At 47.5% G+C, this 16,163-nt stretch overlaps 1 protein-coding gene across 1 annotated transcript; it reads right to left on the bottom strand.

The window, feature by feature from the left end:
- Positions 1-1,079: 1,079 nt before the first annotated feature.
- On the bottom strand, positions 1,080-15,739 carry LOC130124384 (dynein regulatory complex protein 1-like). Its single transcript, XM_056293840.1, has 17 exons — positions 15,636-15,739; positions 15,437-15,521; positions 9,325-9,437; positions 8,852-9,035; positions 7,783-7,920; positions 6,593-6,679; positions 6,323-6,445; positions 5,534-5,673; positions 5,316-5,450; positions 4,999-5,209; positions 4,744-4,851; positions 4,072-4,161; positions 3,660-3,746; positions 3,379-3,527; positions 3,039-3,191; positions 1,539-1,642; positions 1,080-1,186 (listed from the first exon to the last, which is right to left on the bottom strand). Exons 1-17 carry the CDS (start codon positions 15,737-15,739, stop codon positions 1,173-1,175), a joined length of 2,025 nt encoding a protein of 674 aa, XP_056149815.1. The 3' UTR covers positions 1,080-1,172.
- Positions 15,740-16,163: the final 424 nt, after the last annotated feature.

Genomic DNA, 16,163 nt, shown 5'->3' with positions numbered 1-16,163 from the left:
GCAATAATAGCCATTTGAGAACCACCTGCCATTTTTATCCCTGGGAAAGGGTCCCTCAGGTTTGCACGAACCCAAGTCAAGAATGGTCCACTTCACCATGGGATCTGTTAAATCCACTGGTAAATTAGCTCTGTCTGATGGATACTGTTCATAATTTTCTGCATATGATTTTGTTACCTTCTCTTGATCGCTATCATCTGGCTCAGTCTCCATGTCTACCTGTTGATCAGGAAAGTGGATAAAGGGCTCAAAAGTATTTGGGCCTGCAGTTCTATGGCAGAGTTCAACCAGCAGGGGTGCAAATGTTTGGAAATTTATTTCCGGAAATTAACGTATCACATCTGTACAGAAATGTTGAGATTCCACTCAGGACTTAAGTATTTCATTGTAATGAAGCCAAATATTTCATTTATTTTCCCCACTCAATAAACACATTTAGATGTATGGCGACAGGCATGGGCGCAAGTCCATGAATACTGGGATGGCATCCAGCGCTTTACCTGTGCCCCCATCCATAGGGTTAGTGATTGTGTCAGGAAGGGCATCCGACATAAAATTTTGCCAAATCAATATGCAGATTGACAAGACCATACCGGATCGAACAACGGTCAGCATTGGTGTTGTGCCCTCACAGGGTCCTGATGGAAACTGTAAAATCTGCTGTGGCGACCCCTGAAAAACAGGGAAAAAGCTGAAAGAAGAAAGACAGATGTGCTGGTGATCTAGACTCTAGAGTGTATTGCTTTGTTTGGTGGCGAGTAGCTCAAAAACTTGCAACATTGCCTCCATATGGTTATAAACAAAGTCAAGAAACCTTCCCTTGTGGACGGTGTTATCTAAATTAAAATGAAGTTGTTCATTTTATGCTTCAATTATTACTTTTGAATAATAAAATACAATTAATTCTATATCTGTAGAATCTATGTCTGTCTGTCTGTCTGGAACCTATGAATGACTTGGATCAACAGTTTCTGTTAGGGATTTTACTCTGGTCTTCTCTGGTAGCAGTGTAAAAAAAAACCCAAAAAACACAGCACCCACAATATTATTTCAAAGAGACTTTATTTTTGTCATATAACCAAAGCCCTTTTCACTTTTTTTTTTTTTTTGTGTCCTTCAGTAGCCAACCTCATCGCATGGGCCTGTGTGGCATCAGACAGTCAACCAGCCAGTCACGGGACGGGGGCTGATAGGGGAGGAAAGTTAACAAGAATGCATAAGAAAACATTACTTCTAGTCTGGTTAAGTTTTGTATCAGTGCTGGGTATGTTTTGGTTTGGGTTTTACATCAGTTTTATAAAACCTGCGGCACAAAGAATATTCGCTTATTCAATTTTCTACTATGATTAAAGCATTGGTTTTATCCAGAGGCTAAATACTTGTTGACAATTTAAGGGGAAAATTCAAAAAATATTCTTAAAATAATTCACAAAAGTAACTGGCGAAGATGATAAAATATACAACTAATGTCTAAGAGGAAAAGAGTGGATGAGTAGATAGAACATAGTGTCTGCACACCAACACTAACACAAACACACCTTTGGAGTTGAGAGATTGTTGCAGTAGTAGCCGTAGCTCGTCATTTTGTCGTTTTAGACCGTCATTCTTGGTGATGAGTTCAGCTCTCTCTGTCAAGACAGCACTGCAAAAACCAAGTCAGTTAATTTGTGGACAGGAGGATGTTTATTGTGTGTGTGTGTGTGTGTGTGTGTGTGTGTATATATATATATATATATATATATATATATACACTACCGTTCAAAAGTTTGGGATCACCCAAACAATTTTGTGTTTTCCATGAAAAGTCACACTTATTCACCACCATATGTTGTGAAATGAATAGAAAATAGAGTCAAGACATTGACAAGGTTAGAAATAATGATTTGTATTTGAAATAAGATTTTTTTTACATCAAACTTTGCTTTCGTCAAAGAATCCTCCATTTGCAGCAATTACAGCATTGCAGACCTTTGGCATTCTAGCTGTTAATTTGTTGAGGTAATCTGGAGAAATTGCACCCCACGCTTCCAGAAGCAGCTCCCACAAGTTGGATTGGTTGGATGGGCACTTCTTTGAGCAGATTGAGTTTCTGGAGCATCACATTTGTGGGGTCAATTAAACGCTCAAAATGGCCAGAAAAAGAGAACTTTCATCTGAAACTCGACAGTCTATTCTTGTTCTTAGAAATGAAGGCTATTCCATGCGAGAAATTGCTAAGAAATTGAAGATTTCCTACACCGGTGTGTACTACTCCCTTCAGAGGACAGCACAAACAGGCTCTAACAGGTACTATTTAATGAAGATGCCAGTTGGGGACCTGTGAGGCGTCTGTTTCTCAAACTAGAGACTCTAATGTACTTATCTTCTTGCTCAGTTGTGCAACGCGGCCTCCCACTTCTTTTTCTACTCTGGTTAGAGCCTGTTTGTGCTGTCCTCTGAAGGGAGTAGTACACACCGGTGTAGGAAATCTTCAATTTCTTAGCAATTTCTCGCATGGAATAGCCTTCATTTCTAAGAACAAGAATAGACTGTCGAGTTTCAGATGAAAGTTCTCTTTTTCTGGCCATTTTGAGCGTTTAATTGACCCCACAAATGTGATGCTCCAGAAACTCAATCTGCTCAAAGAAGTGCCCATCCAACCAATCCAACTTGTGGGAGCTGCTTCTGGAAGCGTGGGGTGCAATTTCTCCAGATTACCTCAACAAATTAACAGCTAGAATGCCAAAGGTCTGCAATGCTGTAATTGCTGCAAATGGAGGATTCTTTGACGAAAGCAAAGTTTGATGTAAAAAAAATCTTATTTCAAATACAAATCATTATTTCTAACCTTGTCAATGTCTTGACTCTATTTTCTATTCATTTCACAACATATGGTGGTGAATAAGTGTGACTTTTCATGGAAAACACAAAATTGTTTGGGTGATCCCAAACTTTTGAACGGTAGTGTATATATATATATATATGAGTGTGTAAGTGTGTCTGCGTGCACATGTCGATATATAGATGTGTGCATGTGAGTAAGGAGGCCCGTTACTCACTAGTACTTCTCGAGTGCTTTCTCCAGTGCGTCCCAGGTCTTGAGTTTGGCTTCGGGGATAGCGTTGGCCATACTCTCCCAATAGGCTGCATCCTGAGCATTATCCCTGCCTCCAAGGGCAGACAAACTGGACTGAGTGGGGGCCGAACACTCCCTGGTAGAGCAACAAAAAACATGATCTCAGTGGTTTTTGTATTTAAGTTGCGGTCCATGTCACACAAAGCTACTAAAAATCAAACCGTTTTTTGTGAAGTGAATGAGAGACATTGCAGAACAGTGTTTGGTGTGTTGGTAGCTCAGAAGATATTTCATATTGAAACATAGGGGATCCCTGGTCTAACCTGGATCTACAGTGCTGGGCAGTGAAAGCTTTCAGAGCGGCCAGGACATGGTTAGGATGGATAAGGTCAGAGGTCAGGCTGGTGGCAGTGCTGGTTTCTCCACCCTCTGTCTTGGCAGCGTATTCACCTGCATCTGCCCAAGAATCCTGCTGGAAGAGGAAACACTGGTGGTAGCAATGGAAAGTCAAGTCTCATGAGTTTCACAGACTCACGAAAATGTCTGATTATTAATTCAGTTGACTAATCCGTCCTCTCAACGGTTCATCTCTTTTCCTCTTTACCTCAGCCTGCTTTCTCTGCTGCAGTCCGAATGTAAAGAAGAACTCAGCCAGCTTGTCTACATCATCTTCACTTTCAACACCCATGGCCTATGAAGAGGATACAACAAAGTTTCACTACTAAAAAGATCCAAAAGGCCCAAACAATAAGGTCAACAGGAGTTTCCACATAGCACAACACAAAAGTATAGACAAAAACAACAACAGAATAGAGGATTAAAGAGTGAAGAAAAAATGTCAGTGAATTTCGCACACTTTACTATTTAACTCGACAAACACTATAATGTCTGAGATGTTCTGATGTATTAAACCCAACCCAAGACTTCTTCTCCAAGCAGGCCTGCAGCGGAGCAGTCTCTTGTATTTAGCTCTGTGAGAGCTGTCATGAATGAACTATAATACCAAAGGAACTCACAGAGAAGATGGCATCAAGTTTCATGAGCGATTGTTCATCTTTCTGCAGCGGAGACAGCAGCTTCAGAAGTTTACCTTCTATCAGGAAGCCCTGAGATGGAGGATGGGAGAGAAGCCAAGAACAGTGAGGAGTCCAGCCTTGTCGCACGTTGCTTTTTGTTTTGTGACAGTTGAGTTGTGCTCTATATTCAGACCCAAGATGATGACGCATTAACATTTTGAGTGACAATTCAAGTATGTACAATATCAAGTACCTAAGACTCTGTATGCGCGCATGCGCACGCACACGCATGCACGCACGCACACACACACAAAACCACATCCCTGTTTATGAATCAACACAAATGATCTACAACTCATCTAAAATGCGACCTAAATCCTAACCAGAACCAGATGGATGTAGCACGTTGCATATCCTGCACATTATGGGCCATTTGGATACTTGCTGGTTTTGCAGTTGGTCCCCTGCGTACCCTCCATACCTGTCAGCATTACAAACCTGTGTTAAGTCGGACAAATGATCTTTACTTTAAGAACAAGTAAAAGTGGACAAAGCTAATATCAAAAGGCTGTATCTCCTAATTCTTTTAGTTTCAGCGACATTTTTGTGTAAGATTAGGTTAAGAATTGCTGTTCCTTTTCCGCAAAGATAAATCTTAAACATGACACTCACCGCCTCATCACACAACAGATTCAGCAGTTTCCTCACTGTCTTTGACGATACCGCCCTCTTCCCCTTTGGTGTACTTTCCTCCATACCCTCCTCTTTGCTGCTCCGGCTCTGCATGGGCTCTGACATGTCTCTGTATGTATCCATAGTGATGCTTTTAGCCCGAGTGTCAGTGTCAAACTCGGGCCCAATGGAGGCATCTTTCATCCCCAGGCTAGGTTTGGAGGCTTGGCTGTGGTGATTGAGCTGGGCAGTGGCCTGGCGGGTCGTCCTCAGGGCCTGTTTCTGGGGATGCACTGGGTTTGAGAGCTCCATGAAGGTCATATGAGGCCGCTCCCAGGCTAAGCCAAGCAGCTGCTGGTGGATGACCTGGTCTATGTCCACAGCTCTCTCTACCAGCTCTTTCACCTCTGCCTCATTCATCAGCCACACCTCCTCAAACCTTTTAGCATCAACAGCTGCAAAGTGCCTGGCAGAAAAGTGCAGAAAATGAATTAGGGTGCGGAGGGAGGGGAAAAGATGGACAAAACAGACTGTAAAACAAATACAAGCAAAAGCAGAAAATGACAACTTACCTCATTTTCTTCTGTATGTCTTTGTACTGGCGCATGATGCGTTTGTTGTCCTCAGTTAAAATCTCAATCTCCTCACTGGACTGCCTCTCCTGATTGGCACACTTAATCTTTAGGTTGTTCAGTATATCCTGCAGTCTGGGACAGACCACCACAAAGGATAAGTGGCTTGAATAGTGTGTGTGTGTGTGTGTGCGTGCGAGTGAGTGAGTGAGTGTTACCTGGTAATCTTCCTCTTCTGCAGGGACTTGGTGATGGTGCTCTCCTCATCTCTCTTCTTCAGCACCTGCAGGTTGTACTCCAGTTTCTCCTGGTTCAGCAGGTGGGTGAATTTCATCTGCTCCAGCTGCTGCTCCATGAGCTAGAGGGGAGGATGGTACGAGATGCTGAAGCGGCTTTTTTTCTGACCTCTTATCAGACAGTTATCATAGTGCTTGTTTTTTGTTTTTTTTTTGTAATTAAAACCTAAGTGTAACAGACTAGTAATTGGGTTCTTCTGCTGATGCTGATCTTATCTTTGATTTTTCTGGACAACAGAGTTGTGCAGTCATGTTTCATTCAGTTTAGAGCTGTTTCAAGAAACAAAGCTGCCTTTTTGGTGTTTAGAGCTCTGGAGGAAGTCTGTGGTGCGTTTACTTCCTCTTGCCTCGATTACTGAAACACACCTTATTTCTTTATTTGTCAAAGTTTTTCCGACACTTTCAAATTATACCAAGTGTGTTAGCTACAATTTTATCTAACAGTTACATAGCATGTCATTGGTTACCCTGAGGTTTCAGAGGTGATTATTAATATTGTGACTGTTGATGAACTGTTTGTTTGCGTTATGTCCTCTGGCACAATGTTATAATAACATAACCTCATTCATGAACCAACCCTGTACCTTAACTACTCGGCTGCATGCACGCGCGCGCGCGCGCGCGCGCACACACACACACACACACACACACACACACACACACACACACACACACACACACACACACACAACCCTTGATATTTGCACTGACATGAACATCAGTGTCCAGTTTGTTCTTGATCTCATTGTACTCCTCAGCATTCTCCACCCTGAGCTGCTGGAGCTGTGCCTCATACTCCTCCACCTTTTTCATCCTTTCAGTCAGCTTCTCCATCTGGTGATAAGGGAGAGGATGATATTGATATGTAAAAATTGATTACAAGGCAGGGGAGAATAAAGTCAGTGTACTGTCTATGTTTGTGTGACTATATGCCTGGGGTCCACGGGAGGAATCTTGCTTGTTTAGTTCTTTTATCTTTACCTCTTTGTCACGACGTTCCTTCATGAGCTGCTCCCATTTCTCCCTGTTGCCAGTCAGTAAGACCTTATGTTCCTGTTCATATGCATTCTGTGAATAACACATTCAGCCAGTAAGCAATCATTAGTGGGACTAGCAATGCCGCACCATTACACAGCGCAATGTCAATACACAATCTATACAAGGGTATAGAGAAAAGTAGTCTCTCAAACTCACTGTGATTGGGATAAACTCACTGTTTGCAAAAGTTCTGCAAATGCCATCTCCCTTAGCTGATTTTGCAATGTCCAACAAACCTTCAAAATTTCTAATACCATCTACTAATTACCACAAGAGGTAACTGATCAGTCCGTATGGCTTAAATATGTATTGCAGGTTCAGTAATACCACCTTTTTACCATTTCACTTTGGCCATGGTTAGCTCACTTTGCAATATGTGATGTTGCAGAAAAGCTGCTGCAGAGCTCAATGTCGGAGGAAGCACTGCAGATGCTAAATACTGAATCACTGCTTAAATCACTGCACATCATTATTTTGCAAACAGTGGAGCAACACAGTATGTTTCATACAGATGAAACAATGCTGAAATGGGTCGAATTATTATTCCATCCATCCATCCATCCATTATCCAAACCGCTTATCCTGCTCTCAAGGTCGCAGGGATGCTGGAGCCTATCCTAGCAGTCATTGGGCGGCAGGCGGGGAGACGCCCTGGACAGCCCCCCCCCCCACACACACACACACATATTCACACCTAGGGACAATTTTAGCATGGCTGATTCACCTGACCTACATGTCTTTGGACTGTGGGAGGAAACTGGAGCACCCGAAGGAAACCCACGCAGACATGGGGGGAACACGCAAACTCCACACAGAGGATGACCCCCAAGGTTGGACTACCCCGGGGCTCAAACCCAGGACCTTCTTGCTGTGAGGCAACTGCGCTAACCACTGTGCCACCATTTTTCCACTGTGCCGCCTTTTTCCACCATGCCGATCTTTAATTATCATTATTATTATTATTATTATTCAAATTATGGGTTGAATAAACGTCACTTTTTGTGGCTGACTTATGTGACACAACTTGAATTGTCCTGATGCACTAAACCCTACTCATCAAATTCGTCTTGAAAACTGAAACAACTTCTACAAACAGTTGTAAAACTTTCGATTTGGCCAAAGTCTGGTCCTACCTCAATCTGGTTCAGCTCCTCCCTGTTGGTCTTGGACTGGGTTTTAATCTGGTCTTCCATCCTCTCAATAATCAGGTCCACTTCTTCTCTCTGCCTGTTCAAGTCTTTAACATAGTAGTCATCTCTGGATTTCAGCTCCTGTTAACAGAAAAACCCAAAACAAAACAGAAAATGTCAAATATTGACTGAAAAATATTGGTCACCTTAAAACTTCATGTTTAAACGAGTTTTTGTTTTCCAAGGCCGTCATCTTTGAAACCCCCTCTTCAAAACAAACTTTTATAGATGGTCTTTGTATACTTTCTTTCCCTGTTATTATCACATCATTTACATGTTTTTTTTTTTTTTTTTTAGGATTTCCCCCCCTTTTCCCCCCAGTTGTACTTGGCCAATTACCCCACTCTCCCGAGCCGTCCCAGTCGCTGCTCCACCCCCTCTGGCGATCCGGGGAGAGCTGCAGACACACATGCCTCCTCCGATACATGTGGAGTTGCTGGCCGCTTCTTTTCACCTGACAGTGAGCAGTTTCGCCAGGGGGACGTAGTGCGTGGGAGGATCACACTATTTCCCCCAGTTCCCCCTCCCTCCCCGAACAGGCGCCCTGACCGACCAGAGGAGGCGCTACTGCAGCGACCAGGACACATATTGGCTTCCCACCCGCAGACACGGCCAATAGTATCTGTAGGGACGCTTGACCAAGCTGGAGGTAACACTGGGATTTGAACCAGCGATCCCCATATTGGTAGGCAATGGAATAGACCACTATGCTACCCGGACGCCCTGGCATTTACATGTTTTAATCTTAGCTTATCTTTATTCTGACTAATGTCTGTAGTGCCTGTAGTGTTTTTATTTGCATTTCTTTCTGTTTTCTTTGTAAGGCACTTTAAGGTTAATGATTGTCATTAAGATTAGTACCAGCAGTGGGAATAGAAGCTGGCATAGAGATAGATAGTTTTATACCAGTCTTGACTTGCAGTATACCTCCTTATCAAGGAAGTTTCTCCATCCCTTGGAAGTATGTTTTAGCATAGGACAGGTGTTTTGGAGGTGGGTCTGTCGGTGTTACCTTTTGCAGTTCATGGATGAATTTGTTCTTGTCCTGCAGGAGCACAGCACACAGCTGCTTCTGACGTTCAAGAGCCTCATGCAACTCCTGAGGAATCACCTTCTGTTTATCTTGGGACCAATTTTTGATGATCTCCTCAAACTTCTCCATGCCAGACTTGGCCTCTCTCTCTAGTTTTTCAACTCTGGGGCGGGTGAAGGAAATTCACCGAACAGACATTGTGAGCGCCACACTTATTGACTGACATATGTGGCAGTGGCACTCATTTCATCATCTGTTGCAATTTAATTCTTGCACTGACTTAAGTGTTTCCCAATATCTCTCTCTCTCTCTCTCTCTCTTTCACACACACACACACACACACACACACACACACACACACACACACACACACACACACACACACACACACAAAATCCTGATGTCAAAAAGTTTTTTGGGGAGAAGAATACTGGAGAGAACTGAAAGATTACCTGAGTCTCCGAGCCTCTCTCAATTCAGTCCTGTGTTTGGACTCTTTAGCATCGGCAGCAACCTGAACATTGGTAACAAACTGCGTCCCATTGCTCTGCAGGCTGGTAACTCTCTGGGAGGGAGGGAACAGGGCTCAAAGAAGTACTCATATATCTATTCAAGTTGATCTCCATCACTTAAGTTTTACTTACATCTTAACTTCATTCAGAGTTGCTAACCAAACTAATTGGTTGCTTTTGAGTGAAAGTAATTAGATGTTTCCTTGCTACAAGACACAAAATCCTCCCCGAAACAAACAGACAGACAGACAGGAGGATGGATGGACAGGCAGACAGATATATGATATTGTGGTGACCCACATTTATATAACTAGAGACATTCACCTAAGAGGACGGTGTACCTTTAAGGGAAGAGGCGAGGGGTCAGATAATGCACTTCCGCTTCCGGTACACAGTTCAGTGTCGTTGTCGAATGTATGACATGCAAAGTTGGAGCTAGTAAATTACTTCGACTACGTCTACTCTCACGTCTCCTGTCTCGTTGTTTTCTAACTCCACATTGGTGACCCCGACGTGATCGAACTACTAATACGAGTATGTCTGACAACGACGACGCCGGTGCTAACAACATGGCTATTGCTAACGCTAGCATTTACACCGCTACTGTGAAGCTACCCGACTTTTGGCAGCATAATCCACGGCCGTGGTTTCAACATGTAGAAGCCCAGTTCCAGCTGAGAGGGATAACGCAGGATGCAACGCAGTACTTCTACGTAGTGGCGGCGTTAGACGCATCGACAACGGCGCGAGCAATGACACTGTTGGAAGCTCCGCCAGCTGCTGGCAAGTACGATGCTATAAAGACATTCCTCCTGAAGCTATTTGAACTGTCGGAGCTGGAGAAGGCAGACCGTTTACTGTCCCCGAATGGCCTCGGCGACGGCAAACCGTCTGAGTTAATGGAAAAAATGCTGTCTGTGCTGGGATCGGCTGATCCGGCCTTTCTTTTCACACACATTTTTCTGAGGCAGCTCCCCGCACCTGTAGCACAGCACTGGCCAGTTCTCCTCTCGCCGCCTCCAAGGACTACCGTTCTCTGGCTGCTGAAGCAGACAGGGTTTTCCTGGCCAACCGGCAACAGTTTGTGCATGCCCTGCTACCCCACCAGACCGCCCCACCACCACCTGTGTACGACTATATGGACACCGCGGCTGCGGTGACAGCCCGCCGCCAACCTTACGACGGGCTCTGTTATTACCATGCCAGGTTTGGGGCAAAAGCAAAACAGTGTCGCAAACCCTGCAATTACAGGGTTCCGGGAAACGCCAAGGCCGGCGCTCGTTAACGGCTATGGGCGCCGGCCGTGACTGCAAGCTGTTGTTCATCAGAGACTCCTTGTCGGGCCGGCGGCTGCTGGTTGACTCTGGCGCTTAACGCAGCATACTACCAGCACAAGCTGTGGACACGATGACCGACAGTCACGGCCCCCAGATGGACGCCGCCAACGGCACGTCCATTCGGACGTACGGTATCAGACATGTGGACGTGTGTTTTGGCGGCCGACGTTTCGGCTGGGACTTTGTGATGGCTGCTGTATCCACCCCGCTCCTAGGTGCGGATTTCCTCTGTGCTTTCAACCTGCTGGTGGATGTTAAAAACTGTCGCGTGATTGATGCCGTCTCTTTTGCGTCATACCCCTGCACGCTTGGGGGCGCTGGAGCGCTGTGCCTCGCTAACACACTCTCCACCGGGGATCCATACCAACGCCTGCTCGCCAATTTCCCCGAGCTCACCACACCCACCTTCTCCTCGGCGGTGGCCAAGCACGGCGTGGAACATCATATCACCACAGTGGGCCCCCCAGTTTACGCCCGGGCCCGACGCCTCGACTCGGCCAAGCTCGCAATAGCCAGGGAGGAGTTTTCGACTATGGAGCGCCTCGGCATTGTCCGCCGTTCTGACAGCCCGTGGGCTTCCCCTCTTCACATGGTTACTAAGGCCGACGGGGGTTGGCGCCCGTGCGGGGACTACCGTCGCCTAAACAATGCCACGACCCCCGACCGGTACCCCATACCGCACATACAAGATTTCTCTACCCACCTGGCGGGCGCTGCCATCTATTCCAAAATCGACTTAGTGCGGGGGTATCACCAAGTGCCGGTCCACCCACTGGATGTCCCAAAAACGGCTGTCATCACACCCTTTGGGCTCTTTGAGTTTTTACGTATGCCTTTCGGCCTTAAAGGGGCGGCGCAGACGTTTCAGCGCCTTATGGATTCTGTGCTCCGCGACATGCCATTTTTGTTTGTGTACTTAGACGACATCCTCGTGGCCAGCGCGTCGGCGGAGGAACACATGACGCACCTCAGACAGCTGTTCGACAGGCTCAGCGAACACGGCCTCATCATCAACCCAGCTAAGTGTCAGTTCGGGGAGTCGTCCATCACCTTCCTCGGGCACCACATCACTCCACAGGGGGCCGTTCCCCTCCCTGCCAGGGTTGAGGCTGTCACCATGTTCCCCCGCCCCCGCACTGTACAGTCGCTGCAGGAATTCCTGGGCATGGTGAACTTTTATAACCGTTTCCTGCCCCGTGCCGCCCACATCATGCATCCCCTGTATGAGGCCCTGCGGGGTAAGAAGTCTAAGGACGAGCTGGACTGGTCTTCGGGGATGGACGAGGCTTTTGTGGCCGCCAAGACCGCGCTGGCCAATGCTGCGCTGCTAGCTCACCCGTCGCCTGCCGCCCCCATAGCCCTTACAACGGATGCCTCCGACTACGCCGTGGGGGCCGTGTGTGAGCAGTGGGGGGGGGGGGGGGCAGGCGTTGGCGTTCTTCAGTAAACAACTCCGTGAGAGCGAGCGCAAATACAGCACCTTTGATAGGGAACTACTGGGTCTCTTCCTCGCAACCAGACACTTTAGGTTCCTATTGGAGGGCCGACAGTTCACCGCTTTCGTGGACCACAAACCGCTGACGTTCTGTATGGCCAAAACCTCAGAACCGTGGTCTGGGCGTCAGCAGCGCCATCTCGCGGCGGTTTCCGAGTTTACCACGGACGTACAACACGTGTCGGGCAAGGATAACTTTGTCGCCGACTGCCTTTCATGGGCGGTTGTTAACGCCGTTCACTTGGGACTCGACTACGCCGCTATGGCAGCGGACCAAGCCAAGGACGCGACCGTTCAAGACTACCGGTCGACCCCTACGGCGCTACGGCTGGAGGACGTGACGTTCGACGCGGCCAACACCACCCTCCTCTGTGACATCTCCACCGGTCAACCGCGCTCCCTGGTGCCTACTTCCTGGCGGCGCCGAGTTTTCGACACCGTCCACGGCCTTTCCCACCTGGGAGTGAAGGCCTCGACCAAGCTGGTGAGCGTCAAGTTCGTTTGGCCTGGGCTCCGTAAGGATGTTAGAGCCTGGGCCGGCTCATGTGTGGCGTGCCAACACGCCAAGGTGCACCGCCATACCAAGGCCCCTTTGGCGCCGTTTGTGGTTCCAGAGAGGCGGTTTGACCACGTCAATGTTGACCTGGTGGGTCCCCTGCCCCCCTCCCGTGGTTATACGTTCCTCCTCACTATTGTGGACAGGGCCACCAGGTGGCCAGAGGCTATTCCCTTGTCCTCCACGACGGCAGCAGAGGTAGCGCGGGCGTTCATCGGCTGCTGGGTGGCCCGTTTCGGCACGCCGGGTAACATCACGAGCGACCGGGGCTCCCAGTTTACCTCGGAGCTCTGGGCGGCGGTCGCTGAGCACCTGGGGGTGAAGATCCACCGCACTACGGCGTACAACCCGCAGAGCAACGGACTTTGTGAGCGGTTCCATCGGGACATGAAAGCCGCTCTGCGGGCAAGCCTCACTGGCTGCGAATGGATGGACCGGCTCCCGTGGGTCATGCTCGGCCTGCGTTCGGCCCCGAAGGAAGACCTCCAGACCTCCTCCGCTGAGCTGGTGTATGGCCAGCCCCTGCGGGTTCCGGGGGAGTTTCTTCCGGATGCTACGGCTCCCTGGTCGGCCGCCTCTCACCTCAGTGCGTCCCGGAGCGCTGCCGGTGCCTTCGCTCCCGTTCCGATGTCTCAACACTGCCTCCCCTGGTCCTACGTCCCCAAGGATCTGCCATCGGCGAGGTATGTCTTAATTAGGCACGACAGCCATCGGTCCCCGCTGCAGCCCCCATACGACGGGCCCTTCTGCGTCCTGGAGGCGGGGGGATAAGAACTTTGTGGTGGACATGGGGGGCAGGCCGGAGCGGGTCGCTATAGACCGTCTCAAGCCCGCTCACTTGGACATTGGGGAGCCAATGCAATTGGCCCTACCCCCGCGGCGGGGACGCCCTCCTAGGTCGGCCCCGGCACCTGCCTCTGTTCCTGCTTCGGCCCCGCCTATGGCCCGGGTTTCGGCCCCATCTGTTTCCCCTCCTGTGAAGCGCAGCCGTTATGGCCGCAGGGTCCGCCCCCCGACTCGTCACCTGTTTTCCCCGTGACTTTGCACTATGTCATTGACTGTTCTGTTGTAGAGTCTATTTTTATGTTCATGACTTGCGCTTTTGCTGTTTTGCATTGTTTTGTGTAGGTGAATTCTGGGGGGGCTTGTGTGGTGACCCACATCTATATAACTAGAGACATTCACCTAAGAGGACGGTGTACCTTTAAGGGAAGAGGCGAGGGGTCAGATAATGCACTTCCGCTTCCGGTACACAGTTCAGTGTCGTTGTCGAATGTATGACATGCAAAGTTGGAGCTAGTAAACTACCTCGACTACGTCTACTCTCACGTCTCCTGTCTCGTTGTTTTCTAACTCCACAATATATTCACTGCCATTGCTCAGTTTTGTTTTTGGAAAAAAAAACTTAAGGTGGACATAGGGCTGGGCAATTATTCAATATTGCCATTTATTGCCTTTCAGTGGTATTACATTGGGATGAAATTCAGATATTGGATTAGATGATACACAAATTTGTTGTTAAACTTAGTGATAACAAAAATGTATTACGTAAAAAATCACACAAAATCACTGCTCCAGCCCCCTCTGCCGATCTGGGGGGCGCCCCGACCGAGCAGAGGAGGCGCTAGTGCAGCGACCAGGACAAATACCCACATCCGACTTCCCACCCGCTGACACGGCCTTTTGTGTCTGTAGAGACGCCCGACAAAGCCGGCTGTAACACGGGGATTCGAACCACCGACCCCCGTGTTGGTAGGCAACGGAATAGACCGCTACGGTACCCAGGCGTCGCGCTACCAATAGAGACAGAAAAAAAAATACATTTACGGCAGTACTTGTCGTAAAACTAACCTCCTTCAGGGGGTACATGGTGTGACAGCCTGACAGTGGTCTACGACTTTCAAGCGGCACCTGCCGGTAGGAAACGGTGTGAGCCGGTGGAGCACGAGTTGCATACCGATCCAAGGATCAATTTAAACCAGTGAACGACTAGTTACATTCCAATCTGCCACTTTTCGGTGTCGGTGCTACTGTCATTTGTGTCACCTGTTGTTAATTGTGCTTGTCAGTGTTTGATCGTTGCCTAGTTTTTAATTATATAGCCTCTATGTGTTTTGATCTGGCCTGTTCCTTTGATTTCATACCTTGGCTGGACCCTGACTTTTGCCTGTCTTTTATCCAAGATTTGAGTAAAGCCCACTGAAATGTAACTTTGGCCTCATATTTTACTTCCTGCACTACCACTCTGTGTAGTGTGATACTGTTACTGAGCTCGTCTTCATGATGTCGAAAATATGTGAAATTAGCAGGCATGGGCCATCATCACCTGAAAGTGGTCATGTCATCAAAGCAACAGTACTGCTTGGCTGGCACATAAGTATAAACCCCACAGTGTTTTACTGCAAACACCAGACCTCACTGTATTCGTTGTTTAAAACAAAACTGAGCGTTAATGTCGTCAAGAAGTAAAGCTTAATCGGGTAAAACCTGGAGTAAGCGTTAAACTACCAAGATGGAATTTAATGTCGACGTACAGGCCCCAACAGTCAGCGTTTGATTTCAGTGGCGTGGGGCGTCATGACATGTTAATTGACTGGTTTCGAATAATCGGCTCTTAACTGTCCATGGATGGAGAGCTATGAAGTGACTATTTGGTAAACAAACCTTTTCACCTCGCTCCACTTGATTCTGGCTTTCCCTCGCCTCATCCAAGACCCGTCTGTAGCCTGAATCCTCCCCCGGCTCTTCGCTGGGGGCATCAGAAATGGAAATAGGAGATGCGTTTGCACATTTAGCAAAAAGGTGGCACGTACTCAGTGACATTTCTAATGATGCTTTTAGTCTTTGGTGAGGATTTTGATACCTTTTCTTGGCTCCATTTCGCGCCGGCGTCGCGCAACCCTGCGCGGCACTTCTCTCCTCCCGGTTCTCAGATTCGACGGCGGGGTTTTCTTTATCTTTTTCCATCTCGACCCATATTTAAACATCAGTATAACATGCTTCCCCCCGCCCCCTCCCCCCTAACTTCAGCGCTCAATGTGAAACGGTGACACTGAGAAGTAGCGGCGCTGCACCACAGAAGAAGACTGTGTTTTTGGAAAGCGCTGCCATGGTTACAGGCTTGCTGGGAAATGGAGTACAGCAGCGACGGCAACGTCAACCACCATGATGCTATTTGTGTATCGGACAGTAAATTAAAAAAAATAAATCTTAAGATCTAAAATTATCATTAGTATGTCCTTTACTTAAATGGGTATGCTCAGTGAGTCGTCAGAGGAAAAAATAAATTAAACGGTAAAAAAAAAATGTTTTGGTATGCCAAGTCAGAAGCCATAATGCTCTTGTTTATAATGCTCTTCAGATACCAGAATTTATATCTGAACCAATGCAA

This window comes from Lampris incognitus, chromosome 14 (genome assembly GCF_029633865.1).
Source record: "Lampris incognitus isolate fLamInc1 chromosome 14, fLamInc1.hap2, whole genome shotgun sequence".
Classification (NCBI taxonomy): Eukaryota; Metazoa; Chordata; class Actinopteri; order Lampriformes; family Lampridae; genus Lampris; species Lampris incognitus.
The sequence above is the reverse complement of the archived record's forward strand: the minus strand, read 5'-3'. Positions and strand labels throughout refer to the sequence as shown.

Excerpts from the sequence above, each read along its gene's own strand:
- LOC130124384 (XM_056293840.1), bottom strand. The coding sequence starts at position 15,739 with ATGGAAAAAGATAAAGAAAACCCCGCCGTCGAATCTGAGAACCGGGAG. Across the intron at positions 5,674-6,322 it reads AACTGGACACTGATGTTCAT|CTCATGGAGCAGCAGCTGGA; the intron begins GTCAGTGCAAAT and ends CCTCCCCTCTAG. Across the intron at positions 1,643-3,038 it reads AAAGCACTCGAGAAGTACTA|TGCTGTCTTGACAGAGAGAG; the intron begins GTGAGTAACGGG and ends TGGTTTTTGCAG.